Consider the following 17643-nt stretch of genomic DNA (forward strand, 5'->3'; position numbering starts at 1 on the left):
GTGCGGCACCTGAGCTCTCGCGTAGCCCACAACGGGGAGCTCGTGCACGACCTATTTGGGGGCACGACAGGGAGCTTGCGCGTGGCCCGTAGCGGCGATGAGCGGGCGAGCTCGCGTATCGCCGGCGTGGGGCAGGGTGGTGAGCCCGCACGCGGTCTGAGACAGTGGCGGAGTGACCTGCGATGGTGATGCTGGGAAGCGGGAGTTGACCCGCGGCGGCGCTTAGGCATGTGTGGTGTTGTGTGGTGGACTACCAGATAATGTGGAGAGAGAATAGAGAGAAGGGAAGAAAAAATAAAAGAAAAAAGTAAGCAAAGAGTTTGGACGACGAGCTAGCTGCATGGGTGTAGAAGAAAGAGGTTGACACGTGGGTCCACCAAACAGTAGCAAACAACGTCAAATCCACTATCCATCCTATTTCTATTTATTCCTCCAACCAAACATAAAATGGGTCGATCCCGTCCCTTGTCAGCCAAACAAAAAATAGAGCCATTCCATTCTCGTCTCGTCCCGTCCTGTTCCGTCCCAGAAATTAAAGGCGGGACCATCTCACTCTACGTTGACTTCGAACCAAACACTACCTAATTGAGAGTCGAGATAACGAGTTGTTGGAGAGTATGGTGGTGTTTAAATCCAGGAGTAAAGTTTAGAAAAGTTACATCGGGTGTTACATGTGGTGTTCGGATATTAATAAAAAAATAAATTACAGAATCCATCAGTAATCCCACGAGATGAATTTATTAAGCCTAATTAATCTGTCATTAGCATATGTTTACTGTAGCACCACATTGCCAAATTATGGACTAATTAGGTTTAAAAAATTCGTCTCACAAATTAGTCGTAATATGTGTAATTAGTTATTTTTAGTCTATATTAATACTGCATGCATATGTCTAAACATCTAATATGAAAGAGAGTAAACTTTAGGGTAAACGAGGCCTATATATATATATATAAGTTTTTTCAATCGTGCTAGAAAATCAGTGCTTGTTTAGTTCTCAAAAACTTTCCCAAAAAATGCTACAGTTAAAGATGGCAACGGGCCCCGATACCCGATACCCGACGGGTATTTGATCCATTAGGGGACGGGGATAGGATCAAATCTTTACCCGCGGGGTATCTAAATGGGCAAGAATCCATCCCCGACGGGTATAGCGGGTACGAGAATGTTTCATGTTTACTCGTCCCCGTTACCCGTTGGGGAACCCGACTATTTGAGCTATCATGCGAGTATTAGGCCCAAAGAAGCTCAACATATGTATTTTTGCCTAAATCTGAACAATCATATATATAGTTTGTGTGTTCTAGGAACTCTAGTTCAATTTTTTCTCACCATCTCCGTCAGCAGTACAAGCACGCCTGTCTCACGAGCTCTCGTGCCCCTCGCTTTCTCAGTTCAATCTCTCTACCACCTTTGCTCGTCCTCCTCGTAACCTCGCTCCTTCTCCTCGGCATCTCCGAGACTCCAACACTTATACCCAGGCGAAGAAGAAACGTCTCCGATTGCAAAGCTGCGACCCCAAGTGTTCTTGTTTATCGGGTATGCAGTACCCGTCGGGTATCTGTTATCCGACCGATGCCCGACGGGTACGGAGATGAGCAAGAATCTATACCCGAGACAGTTAACGGAGACGGGAACGAGATGAATTCTCCATAGCAGGGAAGATAATGTTCTGGCAATACCCGACGGGTACGTCCCGTTGCCATCCTTAGCTACAATAGCCATCACACCGAATCTTGCGATACGTGTATGGAGCATTAAATGTAGACGAAAAAAAATTAATTACACAATTTAGTTAGAAATTACAAGACGAATATTTTAAACCTAATTAATCTATAATTAAACAATAATTATTAAATAAAAATAAAAATACTACCGTAACCAAATCCTGAAAATTCACGAACTATATACACAGCCTCGGAGTAAAACGTCAGGCCGGCTCTGTACCGCACCCGCACCCGCACCCGCACCCGAGCTACCTGTAGGTTGTACCTGAACGCTGCAAGCAAAATGCCTTTTGTTTTCTTCCATCTCACCCCCAGCGTGGCAGCGTGCGCTCAACACCCCACCTTCGACGACTGCGCCGGCCGTCGCTGCCGCCCTACTACGGCCCCTTCGCCGGCGACGAGCACCACCAGGTACGCCTTCCTCGTGGTCTTCCCTTCCTGCTGTCCGAAGCCGTGCGCCCAAACCCTAACTTCCTATTGGTAGGCACGCCGCCCCTTGGTCTTCCCTTGCTGCTGTGCGAAGCCGTGCGCCCAAACCCTAACATACTATTTGTATTCAGATCTGAATCCAATTACAAGTGTATACGCATGTATTATGCCTGCTAACTTCGATTGCTTTGCAAAAATTATCCGGTATACACGTGTACGCCCATGTCCTTTAACTGGGTCAGCCCCTGTCTTGTGCTAAGATATCCCTTTCTGCTGTGCGAACCATGCTGCTGCGAAAGATACTTGAAACCTGCGATTTGTGCTTTCAATGGATGTGCTGTTCAACAGTGACGCCCCTAGGACTGTCATTATGTTTAATTGCGTTATAGTTTCTTGCTGGGGTCATTTGGTAGAACTAAAGTGATCAGCACCTAGCAAAATATTGTTTAGAAGGTACTCCCTTTGTTCCACAGTTTTATAGAGGCATACTTGTTTTCCTTTTGTCTTTAATGTTATGTTATCACAAAACATATCATTTGTAACTAGGAAACTGATATAATTTGGAAGCATTTTGAAATATGAATCTAGCTGTATAATTTCTTTGCACTGAACATACTTATAATTTATACTCCCCTGTCCACAAATGTACGCATTTGTAAGAATTTTAAGACAGATTAAGGTGAAAGGGAGATGACTATGATGCCCCTCAACCAATCACCGACATTACAGAGATGCAATCAATGCCTTTCTTTTCTATTGATACTATAAATGACATGCACTAATTAAATTTTTAGACACCAAGTTAGAGCATCTCCAGCAATCTCTCTATGGCTTGTTTGGTTGGTGTATAGAGGTTGCATTGCATATCCTGGTTGAGTGGATGCAGGCCGAGTGGAACCGTATTTCATAAAAAGAAGGTGTTTGATGAGGTTGCATGAGCGGATGCCAAAAAACCGAGATGCCGTTTGGTTGCTTGCATGAGCGGATGCAGTCTATCAAACCTGAGAGGCTGACACGTGGGACCGCATTAAATACACTGCATCTACCCAACTAGAATGTCCAGTGAAGCTCATTTTGAGCGTATCCACCAGGCCAGGATGGGGGCGTATTTTTGCATCCGCTCATGCAGGCTGCATCCACTCAGCAGGCAACCAAACAAGCTTCTTTTTCATATTATACGGATCCACACAGCCAAGACGAAGGAGATGCAGGCAACCAAACACACCCCTAATACCCACCCTTTAAGGGCACGTACATCGCAGGGCTCTTAGCAGACACCTAAGGACAGTTATTAAAATCTCATGCCATGTGTAAGCTACCTCGAAGCATCATGGGTGCTTGCATGCTGAATCGGCGCTCGCATAGGGCGCCCGGTGCTTCAATCTTTTACAGGAGCCCGACGCTTGTCTCCATGTAAAGAAATAACTACATTATGATGTAAATGCATTGGGCGGCCAAGTGCTTAAACAAGCTCCTAAATTTACCAATTTAAGCATGTGTGAAATAATTGTTTCCATTGTAGAATAGCTCTTGTGGAAAAGCTTACTGATGTGGCATTTGGTCTCTCTCTTTAAGTGTCTATATAAGCATCTTTGCGTTCTTCACACCCTAAATCCTCATTTGGAGAGCTGTTCCAAAAAAATCCAGTCTAGTCACATAAAACAGGGTTGAAAGCATTGACACCTGATCCAGGAATGTCGTCCCCAACCTGGTTACACGGGGCCATTTTTGACCCCGCCATATAACCTATCGCAAGTAACGTACCACGTTCCACGACCCAATCGACCCAGGAACTTTGTGACTATGCTCTCTATACGTGCCCTAAATCATGCTCCCATATATTCTATTGGGCTAGAATGCACCTTTGCACCTAGGCTAGAGTGGCCCAGACAGCCCATATATGCACCTAAAATATAATTTCGTTTCTCTTTCCTCTCCAATCAGAATGTTCCGTTCTGGCCACAGAAGCCATTGCCTTGCCGTCTAAATGTAAAAATGCATGCCATGCTGTCATACCACATCAGCAACAAATGACCATGTGGCTAATATGGACCTGTGGTGCACGATATAACAAGAATAGGGACCCAGAAATGCATTTTCAGAGTTCGTAGACCTAAGTGACACCTCTTGACAAGTTCAGGGGCCGCTCATGCATTTAACTCATTTTTTTATGTCTTGATTCTATCTGATTGTTGTGACATGAGATTAGGTTTGGGCATATAATGTGTTCATAAATGGGGAGGATATTGGGCTGGGGCTTGGGTCCTTCCCAAAAAGCCCAACTTTAGTGTTTAGGTTCTGGGGTGAAAAAGAGGAAGCAAAGTTTCAGGGTCGAGTAAGAGCATGCAAGATGGTTTCTGTAGAAAAGAGAAACCTTTAATGAGAAGGTATCTGGTGGTCCCGATGTCAAAATCATATCCTTGGAGTTTTGGGTGATACTGAGAGATGGGCTTGTGATGTGGACCAGTACCTGGAGTGACTGGGTAAGGGTTGTGATGGTATTGCTCTAGGAGGTGGATGGTTCTGTTAGGACTGCACAGCGATTTTTTTTTTTTTTTTTTTTTTTTTTTTTTTTTTTTTTTTTGTGATTCACTGCCCATCGAGGTTTGTGCTGCAGAATTTTGCAAGGTCGGCTTCATGCTCCTTTGCTACTGGTTTATCATGATACGACTACTGACTGCTACTGGTTTATCATGATACGACTACTGACTACCCTCCTGTATTCTGCACTCTAAGTGAATAATTAAGTAGGAAGCTGAGCTAGCTGTTGGTCAAGGGTGTGGATGTATGCCCAGACCACACAAGTTCAAGTCCTCGCCGAGGTGAATTCGTGTGCCTATTTTCTTCTTAATAAAATGACACCTAGTTCTCCTAGGTTGGTCTATTTTTTTAAAGTGAATAATTAGCAGTGATAGTTCTACTTTCCATCTCTAGAAACATTGTGATCTCATTAAGTTGTTAATTTCCACTTTTAGTATGTGTGTGTTATAGTGTGGGCCTGGGTGCATTAGAATTCGGGGGTGCATATTTTCAAATGCTGGCTTTGTGATAAGTTCTACTGTCATGAAACTATGGATCGTAAGTTTCTAGAAAAGGTGCTAAAGCATTTATCTTTCAGTTATGCTTGTGTGTGATACTCTTGTACTTCCTTTGTTCTTTCACAAACTTATTTTCTTTTTGCACATGCAGTTTGTGGATAAAGGGTCTTTAAGTCTTCATATGAAATTATCCTTTTGGTAGGCAGCTGAAGGATAATAACTATCATGGATGCTACTGCAAATTCAGATGTGCAAAGGGCTGAGGAATTTAAACTTAAGGCGAATGATGCCTTCAAGGGTATGCTAGGATTTGACCTGATTCTTCATTGTAGCTGAGTACTAACTTTTTTCCCCTAATACTCCATGTAGGTGTGTTTTCACTATGTAAAAATTACTTCTGAGTACCTTATTGTAGTGGGCAAAAGATAAATTCAATTATGATAATATGACCTACTATTTTTCTGTGAATTGTAATGGTGGCTAAAAAGAAGATTGGGACATACTAGGGTTTGTATGCTAAATCTTGCACTAAATTTGAAAGTCGTATGTCTCAATCAATGAAAATTAAGTGTGACTTATACTTGATCCACTCACTAAACCATCTAGAGCATTATTTGGCATTTTGGCTACTGATATTCCTTTACATTAAAATTTTAAATATATCTGGCTGTAATCTGGGATCTTCTTTAATGTTCTCTTTGAACTGTGGCACTTACTACTTACATCTATTTTCTCCAGCAAACAAGTTCTCGCAGGCTATAGAGCTTTACAGTCAAGCCATTGAGCTGAATAGTTCGAATGCAGTTTACTTTGCAAACCGTGCATTTGCACACACAAAATTAGAGGAATATGGAAGTGCTGTGCAGGATGCTACAAAAGCCATCGAAATTGATCCTAGATATTCAAAAGTAAGTGATGATGCCAGTGCCACCTCTTGCTGACATGGTCTCTTTATTTTTTAGTTTCTGCATTATTGAAGTTATCTTTTTTTGTAGGGTTATTATAGACGTGGCGCAGCATATCTTGCCATGGGAAAGTTCAAGGAAGCCCTGAAGGATTTTCAGCAGGTTAGCAAACTGCTCTACTTGTGTACATATCTCCTAGTGACCTAGACTACTGACTGCCAATATATATTGGGTAGTAAATTTTGTTACTTCTGGTTTTCTGTTTTAAATTAGAAAAAACAATCTTTTCCCAGGTTAAAAAAATATGTCCGAATGATCCAGACGCTACAAGAAAGTTGAAAGAGTGTGAGAAAGCTGTCCAAAAAATCCGTTTTGAAGAAGCAATTTCTGTTGGAGATGCTGAGAGGCGCTCCGTGGTGGACTCTATCGACTACCATATCATAGGTATCTGGTTTTTGAATTCTGCTGGGGATTTGCTCACTAGTTGCTCCATGTTCTAATGTTTTTCGAAAGAAAATTGGCGGTAGCTCTGCCTTGCATTAAAGGGGAGAAGTAATGAATAATTTTTTGCTCCTAAGGGCCACAAAGCTCCCCAGAAGGATGGGCACAACCAAGATTAGCACATACTAATACTGTCAAAGGACTAAGACTCCCATTACACCTCCAAAAAGCATGCTGCCGTTGTTCTACGTCTTCCTTCATTCGCCAAAGCTAGGGATGTGGATCCTTCATTTTGGAAAATCCGTTGGTTTCTTTCTTTCGATAGATGGACATGCTGTAAATGCTTGCAGCATTAAAGGCACATTTCTTGTCTTTTGACACCGTTTTAATTGCCGCTTCCCACCAATCCTTAATGGAGTTGGAAATTAGAATTAGGAGTCCGGATATGAGGGAAGAAGCACCTGCTTCCAGACTTCACTCTGAAAGGGCATAGCAGACACAGATTCAGCCTAGTTTCCTTCTGTCCATGATAGAGTGCACATGAAGTCTGATGTGGCCATCCTCTCCTCGCTAGACTGTTGGATGTTAGAGTTTGTTTTGAACTAGGGTCCATGCGAAGAGCTTGCATTTATTTTCCGTCTCTGCTTTCCAAAACAAGTTGTTGCTGAATGGCTCGAAGGACCCAGTGAATTGGATTTTATAAGCAGACTTGGCACCAGTGGCAGAGGATAAAAAAAGGGTGTGGCGGACTCGATAGCATAGGCAGTGTCTCAAATCTACGGTCCAGTATCCCAGATTTGTTATGCCCATTCATCAAAACGTATAAGAACACAAATGAGAATTACTATACTTCTCATTGCCATTGCCTTCTTTATTTCTGATCCATATTTACTCTTACCATAGTACCTAAATTAACCAACTAAATTAGGTAATTAACCAATGAAACAAACAAACCTATAAATTGGTTGTGCTCACCACTTGGCTGCTCGGAGTCTAGAGTCTTGGACCCTGCCACCGTGTTCTGTTCTGTGTGCATGCCCTACAAGTAGGCGTCCTTGCCACCCCTGCAATCTTTTACCGACCTTTCAATCAACGGTTCCACATGGACTCTTGGAAGCGCATGTGTGTGGAGTTGAAGTCCTAGGTATTTGGGAGGAATAGCTTTCCTCTCCCCTTGGAATGGTTGCAGTGTGGAATTCGATAACTTAGTATGACCGATTTTACTATTGTCTTTATATAGTAATGTTGGTTAGAATCGTGTGCTAGTGGGCATGCATTAGCTTTTGTTGAATCATATGCCTTAGAGTTGTGTGTTCATTATGCTTTTGTAAAAATGTGCTTTAGGTTTATTAGTTACTGTATAACCCTAAATAGTTCAGAAAAGGTGCTGAGGTGCAGGTGTGGTTTGAGGCATATGCATTTATATGATTTTGGTTGCTCATAATTCTTGTATTAAACATTACTGAGGTAGGCATCACATTTTCCAATAATGTTGCTCCATTTGGATTGGAATGGAGAATGCTGAATGAATAGGTAGAAGTAAACTTGAGGATGCTTAAGGCCTGTTTGGATTCTCAGGTCTAAAGTTTCGTGGCTAAAGTTTAGTAAACTTTAGCCACTAAACTTTAGACCACAAGACTGTTTGGATCATGGTCTAAAGGTTAGTCCTGGTTGACTAAACGGACTTTTATACCCCTAGGATTTTGAGCCGTTGCGATGCGCATGCAAGTGAGGTCTGGTGGCTGTACGTCTTCAATTTTTTTTTCTGCCGTTGTTTGCTTGCTAAAATAATGAACCAGATTGGTATTGATAAATAATTTTTAAACTTGGTACAGCAGATAGGTCAATAAAAAATGTTCATCCACATAACGACCGACTATAATCAAAGAAAATGTTTTTTACAAAGTACATATAATTTTGGAGAGTCTTACCGCCTGTGACCGGAAGGTCCCGGGTTCGAGTCGCGGTCTCCTCGCATTGCACAGGCGAGGGTAAGGCTTGCCACTAACACCCTTCCCCAGACCCCGCACAGAGCGGGAGCTCTCTGCACTGGGTACATATAATTTTGGAGACATGATTCTGTGCTACTTTTGCTTATGTACATCACTCTCGCCTAGCAAACAAAGCGTTAACGATGTTATCACAGAAGGTATTCATGTTATGATCCTCGCCACTGCCATGTTGATTGCCACCCTTTGGCTCAGATGAAGGTTCCTCAGGCATTGGCAGGCACGGAGCCAGCGGTGGGGCTAGGGGGGCTCCAGTCCCCCCTACCGCTCGCGAGCAAGTGAAGCCCCGTAGAACCGTCGTCTGAAATTTCAGCTGTAGATGTACAGGTAGGAGGGGCTGAGATTTGCTGAACCTCTTTTCTTGCTATTGCACTTTCACGAATAAAATTATGGAGAGCCATGCATGACAGTATTATTTGGCTTTACTTTGGCGTCAGATATGACGGTAAGCCCAACAAGATCCTCCATTTCATCTTCAAAACGCCGAAAGAACGCTCTATGACATTACGAAGAGATGAGTGATGAAAATTGAATACCTCATTTCGTCCACTAGGTCTCGGTCCTTGTCTGAACTCTGGCAGATGGTACTATGAATAATTAGATGAAATACCAAATGACATTCAATATGACCTGGTGGAGGATGTGGGAATTTGTGACCATATTTATTTGTAGCATCATTGAACACTCTCATATCATGGACTGACCTGGGCCATCCCGTTAGAACAAAGGTGAACCTCATATCGAAGTCACAATTGGCTAATACATTTTGGGAAGTGTTACCATGCCGACCCGAATGCTGAACGACCTTTGACACTGGCACAACTACTGGTATATGTGTCCCATCTATGGCTCCAATACAATTATCAAAAAAAGGATGAAATCGAGGTCCTTCCAACCTAGGGTGAACCGTTCTAAATTCAGGATCATTTGGTTTGATAACATCTGCTTACAGCCTGTAAACACTCTGCAATACTTCATCAAATTTCCTACTGACTGTCTCGATTGGCCTCTCAAAACAATTTTCTGGTTGTCTAACCGGGAGGGCCACCAACCATCCATTTAAAACATGGCCAAACCTTCTATTGACGACATCTTACATGAAGACTTTAAGCCATATGATGTAACTAGCAAATCATGCAGTCTGTAAAACATTTCCCTACTTATCCTAAACATGTCGTAAAAAGATCTAGAATTGTTCAATGTCCTCATAACCCAATCAATGCCCGATAGTTCCACAGTCCTCTGTGTCGATTTGTTCATGTAAGTTTCAAAATAGTACGTACCAGTAATGCAAGCAATGGAAGCTAATTGTCGTTTCCTCCTACGATGTTCCTGTGCCACCTCAACTGCATTGTCTTCTTCATCACTTGATGTAAAAATCGTCTACAAATAAGGCACCCCCACACGTTAGAAAGCTGATTACAGTAAACAAGTGTCAACAATAAAAAAAAAACCATTTCAATATTACACCATGCTGATAGTAAACAGAGTTCAAACAAACATTAATAATAAGCAAACATTCATAGGAAGTTCATGCAAACATTCAAAGTATATGGAAAACAATAAATTCATGAAAATAAAGATAGGCACTACTGCTGTCCCACTATCCTAGTTCATCTAGTACAACTTCTTCATGGTGCACCACCTCTTCAACCATATGAGCCTAGCTTCTTTAGTGGTGAAATTGAAGAATGCCTCACGGTTTTCAGCCTTCACAAACAAATTGGTAGCCATGAAATACTCGATACTATATTCTGCTGCCCCACTTTTCACTGCCAATTGGAGAGCTTTCTTCATTGATTTGGCCAATTTATCACCTGAACTTTCTTCCTTGACGTTCTCATCAAGTGTTCCTTTCAGCACCTTCACCATAGGACTCTTTGTTTTTTTTGTAGGACTCGTGGCAGTAGTTGTAGTGCTGCTGGCTCTCTTCCTGGCACTAATACTCATTGGGCTGTATTCCATCCCATCTTCCTCCTGGTCCTCAACCTCATCAATTCCATCTCCAATTATTTCACCTGGAATACAGGCTGAAGACTCATCAACTGCGACTTGTTCAAATATTTCCTCCAAGTGTGAAAGATTGTCTGGAGGTCCAGATCTGGCTTCCGCCGTTCGGGTTTGTTCTGAAACAAAGTAAACAAGTGTCAACATTAATTAGGATAGCCTATACGCATGAACTAAACATAAAAGCTGTGTCATCAATACCTTTGTGTGTGTATCCCAGAATTCATCATCAGCCATCACCGAGCCATTAGCATTGCGTCCCAGACCAGTGTGTTCGTTGAGGTACGGCCAAAACTGATAGAGCCTCTTCAATTGACCCCATCTGTTTCTCAGTTGTTTCCTACTGTGTTTTAGGTGGGTACTATTGTAGTACTTCTCAGATATATTCACATAACCCCTGTTAGTAATGAATCCATTGCTATGATTGCCTGCCCTCTTTTCCTCAAGACAAATTTCACAGAAAATAGAAGTATTTTCAGCAGACCAATTTGCCTTGTCAAAGCGATTACCCATCTACGTTGTTTCAAATGAAAAATAAAATGTTAACAAGATGTAATTTTGCAACATGTAGGCAGAAAAAATATGGACCAATTTGGCTGCAACATTTAGCCAATCAGCACAGCATAAAGTTTTGGTATGCTGCAGTTTGGCTGTACCACAGTGCTTTGGTAAAGGACACATCATAAGCAAATGGACCAACACACCATCAGGTTCAAGCATTTTGACAGGACCTAGTAGCCTCTGTTCAGATGCATGAAAGGATCACAGGAAAAAAGAGGCTTGTGTGAACTATAAGAAAAGCAACGAAAAGCCATCGGGGCACCTAAAGGCGACCTCGTCACTCTATTCACCTATGTACATACCAATTCTAAAATTTGCAAATTGAGACCATGAATGCAGAACTTAGAAAGCTACTTTGTGAAAGAAAAAGACAACTGTAATCATATTTTGGATCAAATAAGGTGTGCTGACCGAAAAATTATTTCCAAGAGTTTCTCATCCCCTTCTTCAATACCAGCACCTTCAAAGCCGGTGCCTGCTCTGTCAATTTCTTCGGTCATACCTACAGGATCTTCAAATTCTGGAGGGCCTTGGTGGCTTGCCGAGGTGCCGCCCACGGCTGCTGCACTGGATGGTAGCCTAGTGCCGACTTTGGACAGAGAGCCTCCACGCCCACCATTGTTAGCTGCTCGAGCCGTGCAAGGAGCGCGGGATGGCATTGGGCCATTGCTACTTCCATCAACACTCGCTGGGGCTTTGCCAGAAGTAGCCCGCGGCACAGCTCCAGCACGCCCGCCACGCCCAGCGATGCCGACACAGCCACCACGACCGCCTCTGCTAGCAGCAGATCCACCCACGCCGCCACGGCCGCCTCTGCCAGCATCAACTCCAGTTCCTTCATGGTTGCCTCTGCTGCCACGGGCGCCTCGAATGCCACGGTCACCACTGCTTCCATCTTCAACCGGCGTCGATTCAAGAATATCTTGGTACGACCCCATGTGTGGGAAATCAAAAGCTGCCGACAAGTTGAGGTCGACCATGCTGTCTTGACTGGAGGGCACGAGGGCGGTTTGGGAGAAGAAATCATAGGGGAGGGGATCTTCAGGGTGCATGGACGCATCGTCGTCGGGATCCATCAGAGGCGCTGCTTCTTCAACTCGGAGTGACAGCGCTACTGGTCGGATGCGCGGTGGGAGGAGGTGGTGGGATAGTCGGCAGTGGTAGAATCGAGGAGGGGGAAGCGGTGAGAAGGCCGGCCAATGATGGGATGGCTAGGTCGGGGCGTGGGGAGTCTGGGTGGGGAAGATTGGCGCCCGATGCTTTTTCACGGAGTTTTTTCCGGAGAGAGGCAGGACGAACAGATGTTCACAGGGGCAACAACGTCTTTTGCGCGTGGGAGCTGTGAGAAACCAACACAAAGACCACTTTAGCTCTGTTTTCTGGTCTAATGGTCTAAAATGCTTTTTAGGGGTTAGCTAAAGTTTAGATCTAAATTTAGACCACTTGTTTGGAGACTTTAGATCTAAACTTTAGTGACTAAACTTTAGATGGAGGGATCCAAACAGGGCCTTAGTAGTCATGGCTAAAAGTGAAATGCATGGTCGCAGGTGTCTTTATAGCTGTTGTGGGTGATTAAGAGTTTCTCTTGCACCTTCTAATAAGGGATACGAGCCTGTCCAGTCATCGTTGGCTACTTTATTAAAAAACTATACCTACTGTGGACTTATTAGTTCCCATCCATTTGATGCTATCATGCTACAGAAACTCAACTAACTTTATTGTGAATTATGCCATCTTGTGTTGTTCCATTGGAAGTTTGAATGTCTATTTATCATGTAAGTCTTGTGCTTTCCTTTTTTGAGTGGGTGGAGACTTCTCTTATTTGTACAACTTATGTCTGCTTATTTCACATTCTAATTAAGGTGCACAATTCTTTTCGTTCACTAGAAGTAGAGCCACATTATGCGGGACCAAGAATTGATGGGGAAGAAATAACGATAGATTTTGTCAAAGCAATGTTGGATGAATTTAAGAAGCAGAAATGCATACATAAAAGGTACAATATCTCATAATGGAACATGTTTCTTGTTGTCTTTATCTGTTCTCTGAGTCATTTTCTTCGTTAACTTGTCAATGTAGATATGCTTATCAGATTGTGCTAAAAACCTTGGATTTGCTGCGTTCGATGCCTTCCCTTGTTGATGTGGATGTTCCAAATGGTGGGCATTTTACAGTTTGCGGTGATGTGCATGGCCAGGTATTTATGTTTAACGGGGCATCACTTGAAGTGATTGTTTAGACTTTGTTCACTCCATTGTTTTGTGCATACTTGCTAAGAGAAGAACGCAAAATGACTGCATCATCACTCTATTAAAGTTGTATCTCAAGCTACCTCCTTTTAATTCATCTGTATTTGAAACTGCCTATTTTCAACTGTAGTTGCCCACCTACAAATTAACAAACAGATTGGTCTTGTAAAATAAGGTATTGCAGTTATGGAACATGTTTGTATCTCTTTTTGATGTGCCGTATTAAACTATTAGTATAACATAAAGTAGAAATAAAGCTTGTCATTTTCTAAAATTTGACATAGGAAGAAAGAAGAAACATTAGCCTTGATGCACAGTGATTATAGAGATCTTGAGTACCTGAGGGGATTGGACATCTGAAATAGTGATTTCACTTGGCCTGGCTAAAATTTGTATTGCCATATGATTCCTTTAAGCTGCACTGGTTGGCATTGTTAATCTTGTTTTTCCCCTGTGCAGTACTTTGATTTGCTCAACATATTTGACCTCAATGGGCTTCCCTCAGAAGAAAATCCTTACCTCTTCAATGGTGATTTTGTGGACAGAGGATCTTTCTCTGTTGAAGTCATACTCACCCTTTTTGCTTTCAAGTGCCTCTATCCAAAAGGTATTCTCACATACTGTTAATTCCGTGAACTGAGCAACATTGGGCAGTTTGTTTCTTCTCTTGAAAGATGCAGGATTGTTTCGTGTCATTTCATTAACAAGAATACAAGGCCTCTCCAAGATCCAACCCACTCACGATATTGTTACTTGAGCAGTTCTGGTGTTATGTTAACTTTTGATAAACATGGCCTTTAATTTGTAGATGTACTAATATTGCACTGGTGAATCTTTTTAATCTTTCAGCTATGTACCTTGCAAGAGGAAATCATGAAAGCAAGAGCATGAACAAAATATATGGCTTTGAGGGGGAAGTGAGGTCAAAGCTGGGCGAAACCTTTGTTGAACTTTTTGCTGAAGTCTTTTGTTGGTTACCTCTTGCGCATGTCATCAACAACAAGGTCTTTGTGGTTCATGGAGGGCTGTTTAGTGTTGATGGGGTGAAACTTTCAGACATCGGGTCCATTGATCGTTTCTGTGAACCACCTGAAGAAGGTATAATATCCTCTTTTTTCTATACTTGGTTGATGCTGCTTATTTCCAACTAATATTATGAAATGATTTCCTACTGTGGCAGTTCATCTACACTTGATTTAGCTATTATGTGTATGTCTACAGTGTTCATGGTTTGAGTTTTCTTTTACTGTCTTCTTAAAGCTCTATTACCTGGTCAGCTTGCTGCAGTATCACATGACGTAGATTCCCAATGTACACATGACTCTTCCCATTAACTTGGAGTAGCTGAACTATGGACTTGAGTCAAAATGTTGAACAATGTTAGCTATTATTCTTTTTAAAGTGAAGCCAAATTTCTATATGCTTTATCATTGAAAGCACCCATGTGTGTGTACTATTTCCTAAACTGAATTTAATTCCTGGGTAAGGTAAGCACCCACGCCAAGTCTTGGACATGCTGGTTGGGTAGGACCCCCAGATGGTCCTAATCAAGTGTCGTATGCTCTGTTCTTGTCTTCTCGACATGTTTCATACTTTCATGGCTTGATGCTTTCAGGATGTATGATGCCATCTTTCTATTGGCTACTTGGCAATGATGGGCATATGACACAATGTTACTACTGGTTCTTTATGGCAGGTCTAATGTGTGAACTACTATGGAGTGACCCTCAGCCTCAGCTTGGAAGAGGTCCAAGCAAACGTGGTGTTGCTCTTTCCTTTGGCGCAGATGTGACTAAGAAGTTTTTACAGGAAAATAACCTGGGTAAATATCGTGGGATCTTATTTACTGAAGGGGAATTTACACGAGAAATGTTTTCACCTTTTGTTTTCTTGATGAGTTGCCAGATCTTATTGTCCGGTCCCATGAAGTAAAGGATGAAGGCTATGAAATTGAACATGATGGGAAGCTTATAACAGTCTTCTCTGCGCCTAATTACTGTGACCAGGTATAGGTGTATAGCTTTATGTTACCGTGTTGCTTGCTTATACCAACTTCCATTTGCATTGTTATGCCATTGAATGCTGATTGCTTTTCTTGATGTTTTTTTTTTGTTATTGAGGCAAAGAACAGAGTTCTTCTGGTCAATTTTTGTCCTATTTTTTATTTATTAATCTATGCTGTCAAATTTATGTACCACTATATCGTGCTGTTTTAATCTTGTGAACTGCATTTTTGATACAGATGGGCAACAAGGGTGCATTTATTCGCTTCACAGCTCCAGAGATGAAACCAGATATTGTTACTTTCTCAGCTGTGGTGAGTAGTTCTCTTTTCTTTCGTTTGTGTTAACTTTGGATCACTAGCACAAGCTGTTTATGTGGGAAGTGTCGATTGAAGCTCAAGGTTTAATTATATCCTAACAGAGGCAAAAACTGGACAATGCCTGTTTTTAAGAATTTGCCCAGTTTGTGTTTACATGACCTTGAACTTTTAGTGGAACATTAGTATTCACATTTTGTCAGAAACTGGAATCAGAGGACCAAACCAACAAAGAAGCAATGAGAAAACATAAAATTGTTAGGTTCCACGCTTCAGGTGGTTATCACCTGGAAACCACCAGATTTCGAAACACCTTCACATTTTACTTATCAAATGCATTTCCTCATGGTTATGGTTCCCCTTTGTTGACATTTTGAATATCCTTTTATCATGCTCCTGTTAAACTTCTTTTTTAGCACCAATCTGATTAGCAACTGGATATCTGATTAAGGGGTTTTCACATTTGCTGATGCATCTTGCAGCCACACCCTGATGTGAGGCCGATGGCGTATGCAAATAACTTCCTCAGGATGTTTCAATGACAGAATATAGCAACCCTGTTTAGCAATTTTTATCAGATGAGTCTGTTGTTTGTCAGCTCCCAACACATTTCTTGCTAGGTTTAAGTATATGCTCCCCTGTACAACAGATCAAGTGATGTAAGGGATTCGATTTACTGGGATGGTACATCCATTTTTGTGCACGAGTTGTCATTCTTGTAACCATCAGTAGACAGTCTTAGATCATTAGATTTTAGTTTACTTGTAAAATTGCTAAATCGTCATTTCCTTTATTTATTTATCAGCTTAGTTATACACACGTTTAGTACTTTTATCAAATTATTACGTGTGTGCCTCAGTAGTACAATTCCTCGTATCTGAGTAATCCTTACATTTCAACGCATAATGTTCTCGTATAGTAGTTTGGTATCATTGGTGATAATTCTGGTCATGTCTTTGAAAATGCGAACTAGGATCAATTGTATAAATGGCATGTGTCCATGTTGTAAATGTTCAGAGTGAAATTTGTGCTCCGTTTTGTCGCCTGTCGGCGTGGGCTTGTGGTGGAATAGAACTCTGGTTGAAGCAGGGTTTGCATTCTCCTGGCGGGCGTATTTGCAGCGGTCCCTCTGCACGCATGAGTTTGCAAGGCATTCATGGTAAACGGGTACTCGGTAGCATGTAGGAGCATCTCCAAGAGTTCCAATTTTTTTTTTCAGAAAACTATGGAGTTTTTCAACTCGTCAAAGAGTATTGGGAGAAATAAATAAGATCATCTTTAACAGTTTTTAATAATTTACTTCTAAAATATAGAAGATAATTTTACATCAGGAATTCTATACTATATCTAAATTGTCCTAATTATTTTTATATATTCTTTCTTTTTGGTATATTTGCATTAGGAATTCTTTTTTTACTCTTTATTCTTCGTCTGACCTTCCACCTTTAGATTGAGGAAGGATATGGACGTTTAAGGAGAAGATAGACGCAACCTAGAATTTGGGAGGTTTTTTTTCAAGTGTTAAAAGATTGGGAGGTGAGTTTGGGAGTCGTTGGAGATGGATTTTTTTTTTCATTCTCCCTAAAAATCATGGATTAAGAAGGGTTATTGGGTGCTCTTGGAGATGCTCTTAGAACAGTGTGGTTGGATTAGGGAATTGAGTGCGGACATGCTATCGGATCAAACTTCCATCTTAGCGCCCCGTTCGGCTTACCTTATAATCCGCATTATTCAGCTTGTTTTTTTTTTAGCCGGAACAGTGTTTTTCTTTCGCAACAATTCAGTCAGAACAGTATTTTCAACCAATTCAGTCAAGTTTCAGCAAGCCGAACGTGGCCTAGATTGTGTTGATCCAAAGCATGTGGATAACAAGGTTCGTCATTTCACATCATTGCATTAACGAGGGGATGGTATGGTGTGTTAATTTTCAACCAGGTTGCACAAGCACAAGCTACT

General features: G+C 41.8%; 1 protein-coding gene across 4 annotated transcripts; it reads left to right on the forward strand.

Moving 5' to 3' along the window:
• Positions 1-1983: 1983 nt before the first annotated feature.
• On the forward strand, positions 1984-16504 carry LOC136514910 (serine/threonine-protein phosphatase 5-like). Of its 4 annotated transcripts, none has more exons than XM_066508620.1 (14): positions 1994-2139; positions 4894-4979; positions 5398-5493; positions 5934-6103; positions 6191-6262; positions 6394-6544; positions 13006-13114; positions 13198-13315; positions 13827-13974; positions 14217-14465; positions 15064-15189; positions 15273-15373; positions 15610-15684; positions 16170-16504. In XM_066508620.1, exons 3-14 carry the CDS (start codon positions 5421-5423, stop codon positions 16227-16229), a joined length of 1452 nt encoding a protein of 483 aa, XP_066364717.1. In that variant the 5' UTR covers positions 1994-2139; positions 4894-4979; positions 5398-5420; the 3' UTR covers positions 16230-16504. The 4 variants fall into 4 exon arrangements, with proteins under 4 accessions (XP_066364714.1, XP_066364716.1, XP_066364717.1 ...); XM_066508618.1 differs by having other exon boundaries at positions 1995-2139; positions 5347-5493; XM_066508617.1 differs by lacking the exon at positions 4894-4979 and having other exon boundaries at positions 1984-2139; positions 5347-5493.
• Positions 16505-17643: the final 1139 nt, after the last annotated feature.

Source organism: Miscanthus floridulus, chromosome 17 (genome assembly GCF_019320115.1).
Source record: "Miscanthus floridulus cultivar M001 chromosome 17, ASM1932011v1, whole genome shotgun sequence".
NCBI lineage: Eukaryota > Viridiplantae > Streptophyta > Magnoliopsida > Poales > Poaceae > Miscanthus > Miscanthus floridulus.

What these genes read in the sequence shown, in the direction of transcription:
- LOC136514910 (XM_066508617.1), top strand. Translation starts at nt 5,421, where the DNA reads ATGGATGCTACTGCAAATTCAGATGTGCAAAGGGCTGAGGAATTTAAA. An exon ending in TTTACAGGAAAATAACCTGG is followed by an intron (nt 15,190 to 15,272) that starts GTAAATATCGTG and finishes ATGAGTTGCCAG; the next exon opens with ATCTTATTGTCCGGTCCCAT. An exon ending in TTGTTACTTTCTCAGCTGTG is followed by an intron (nt 15,685 to 16,169) that starts GTGAGTAGTTCT and finishes TGCATCTTGCAG; the next exon opens with CCACACCCTGATGTGAGGCC.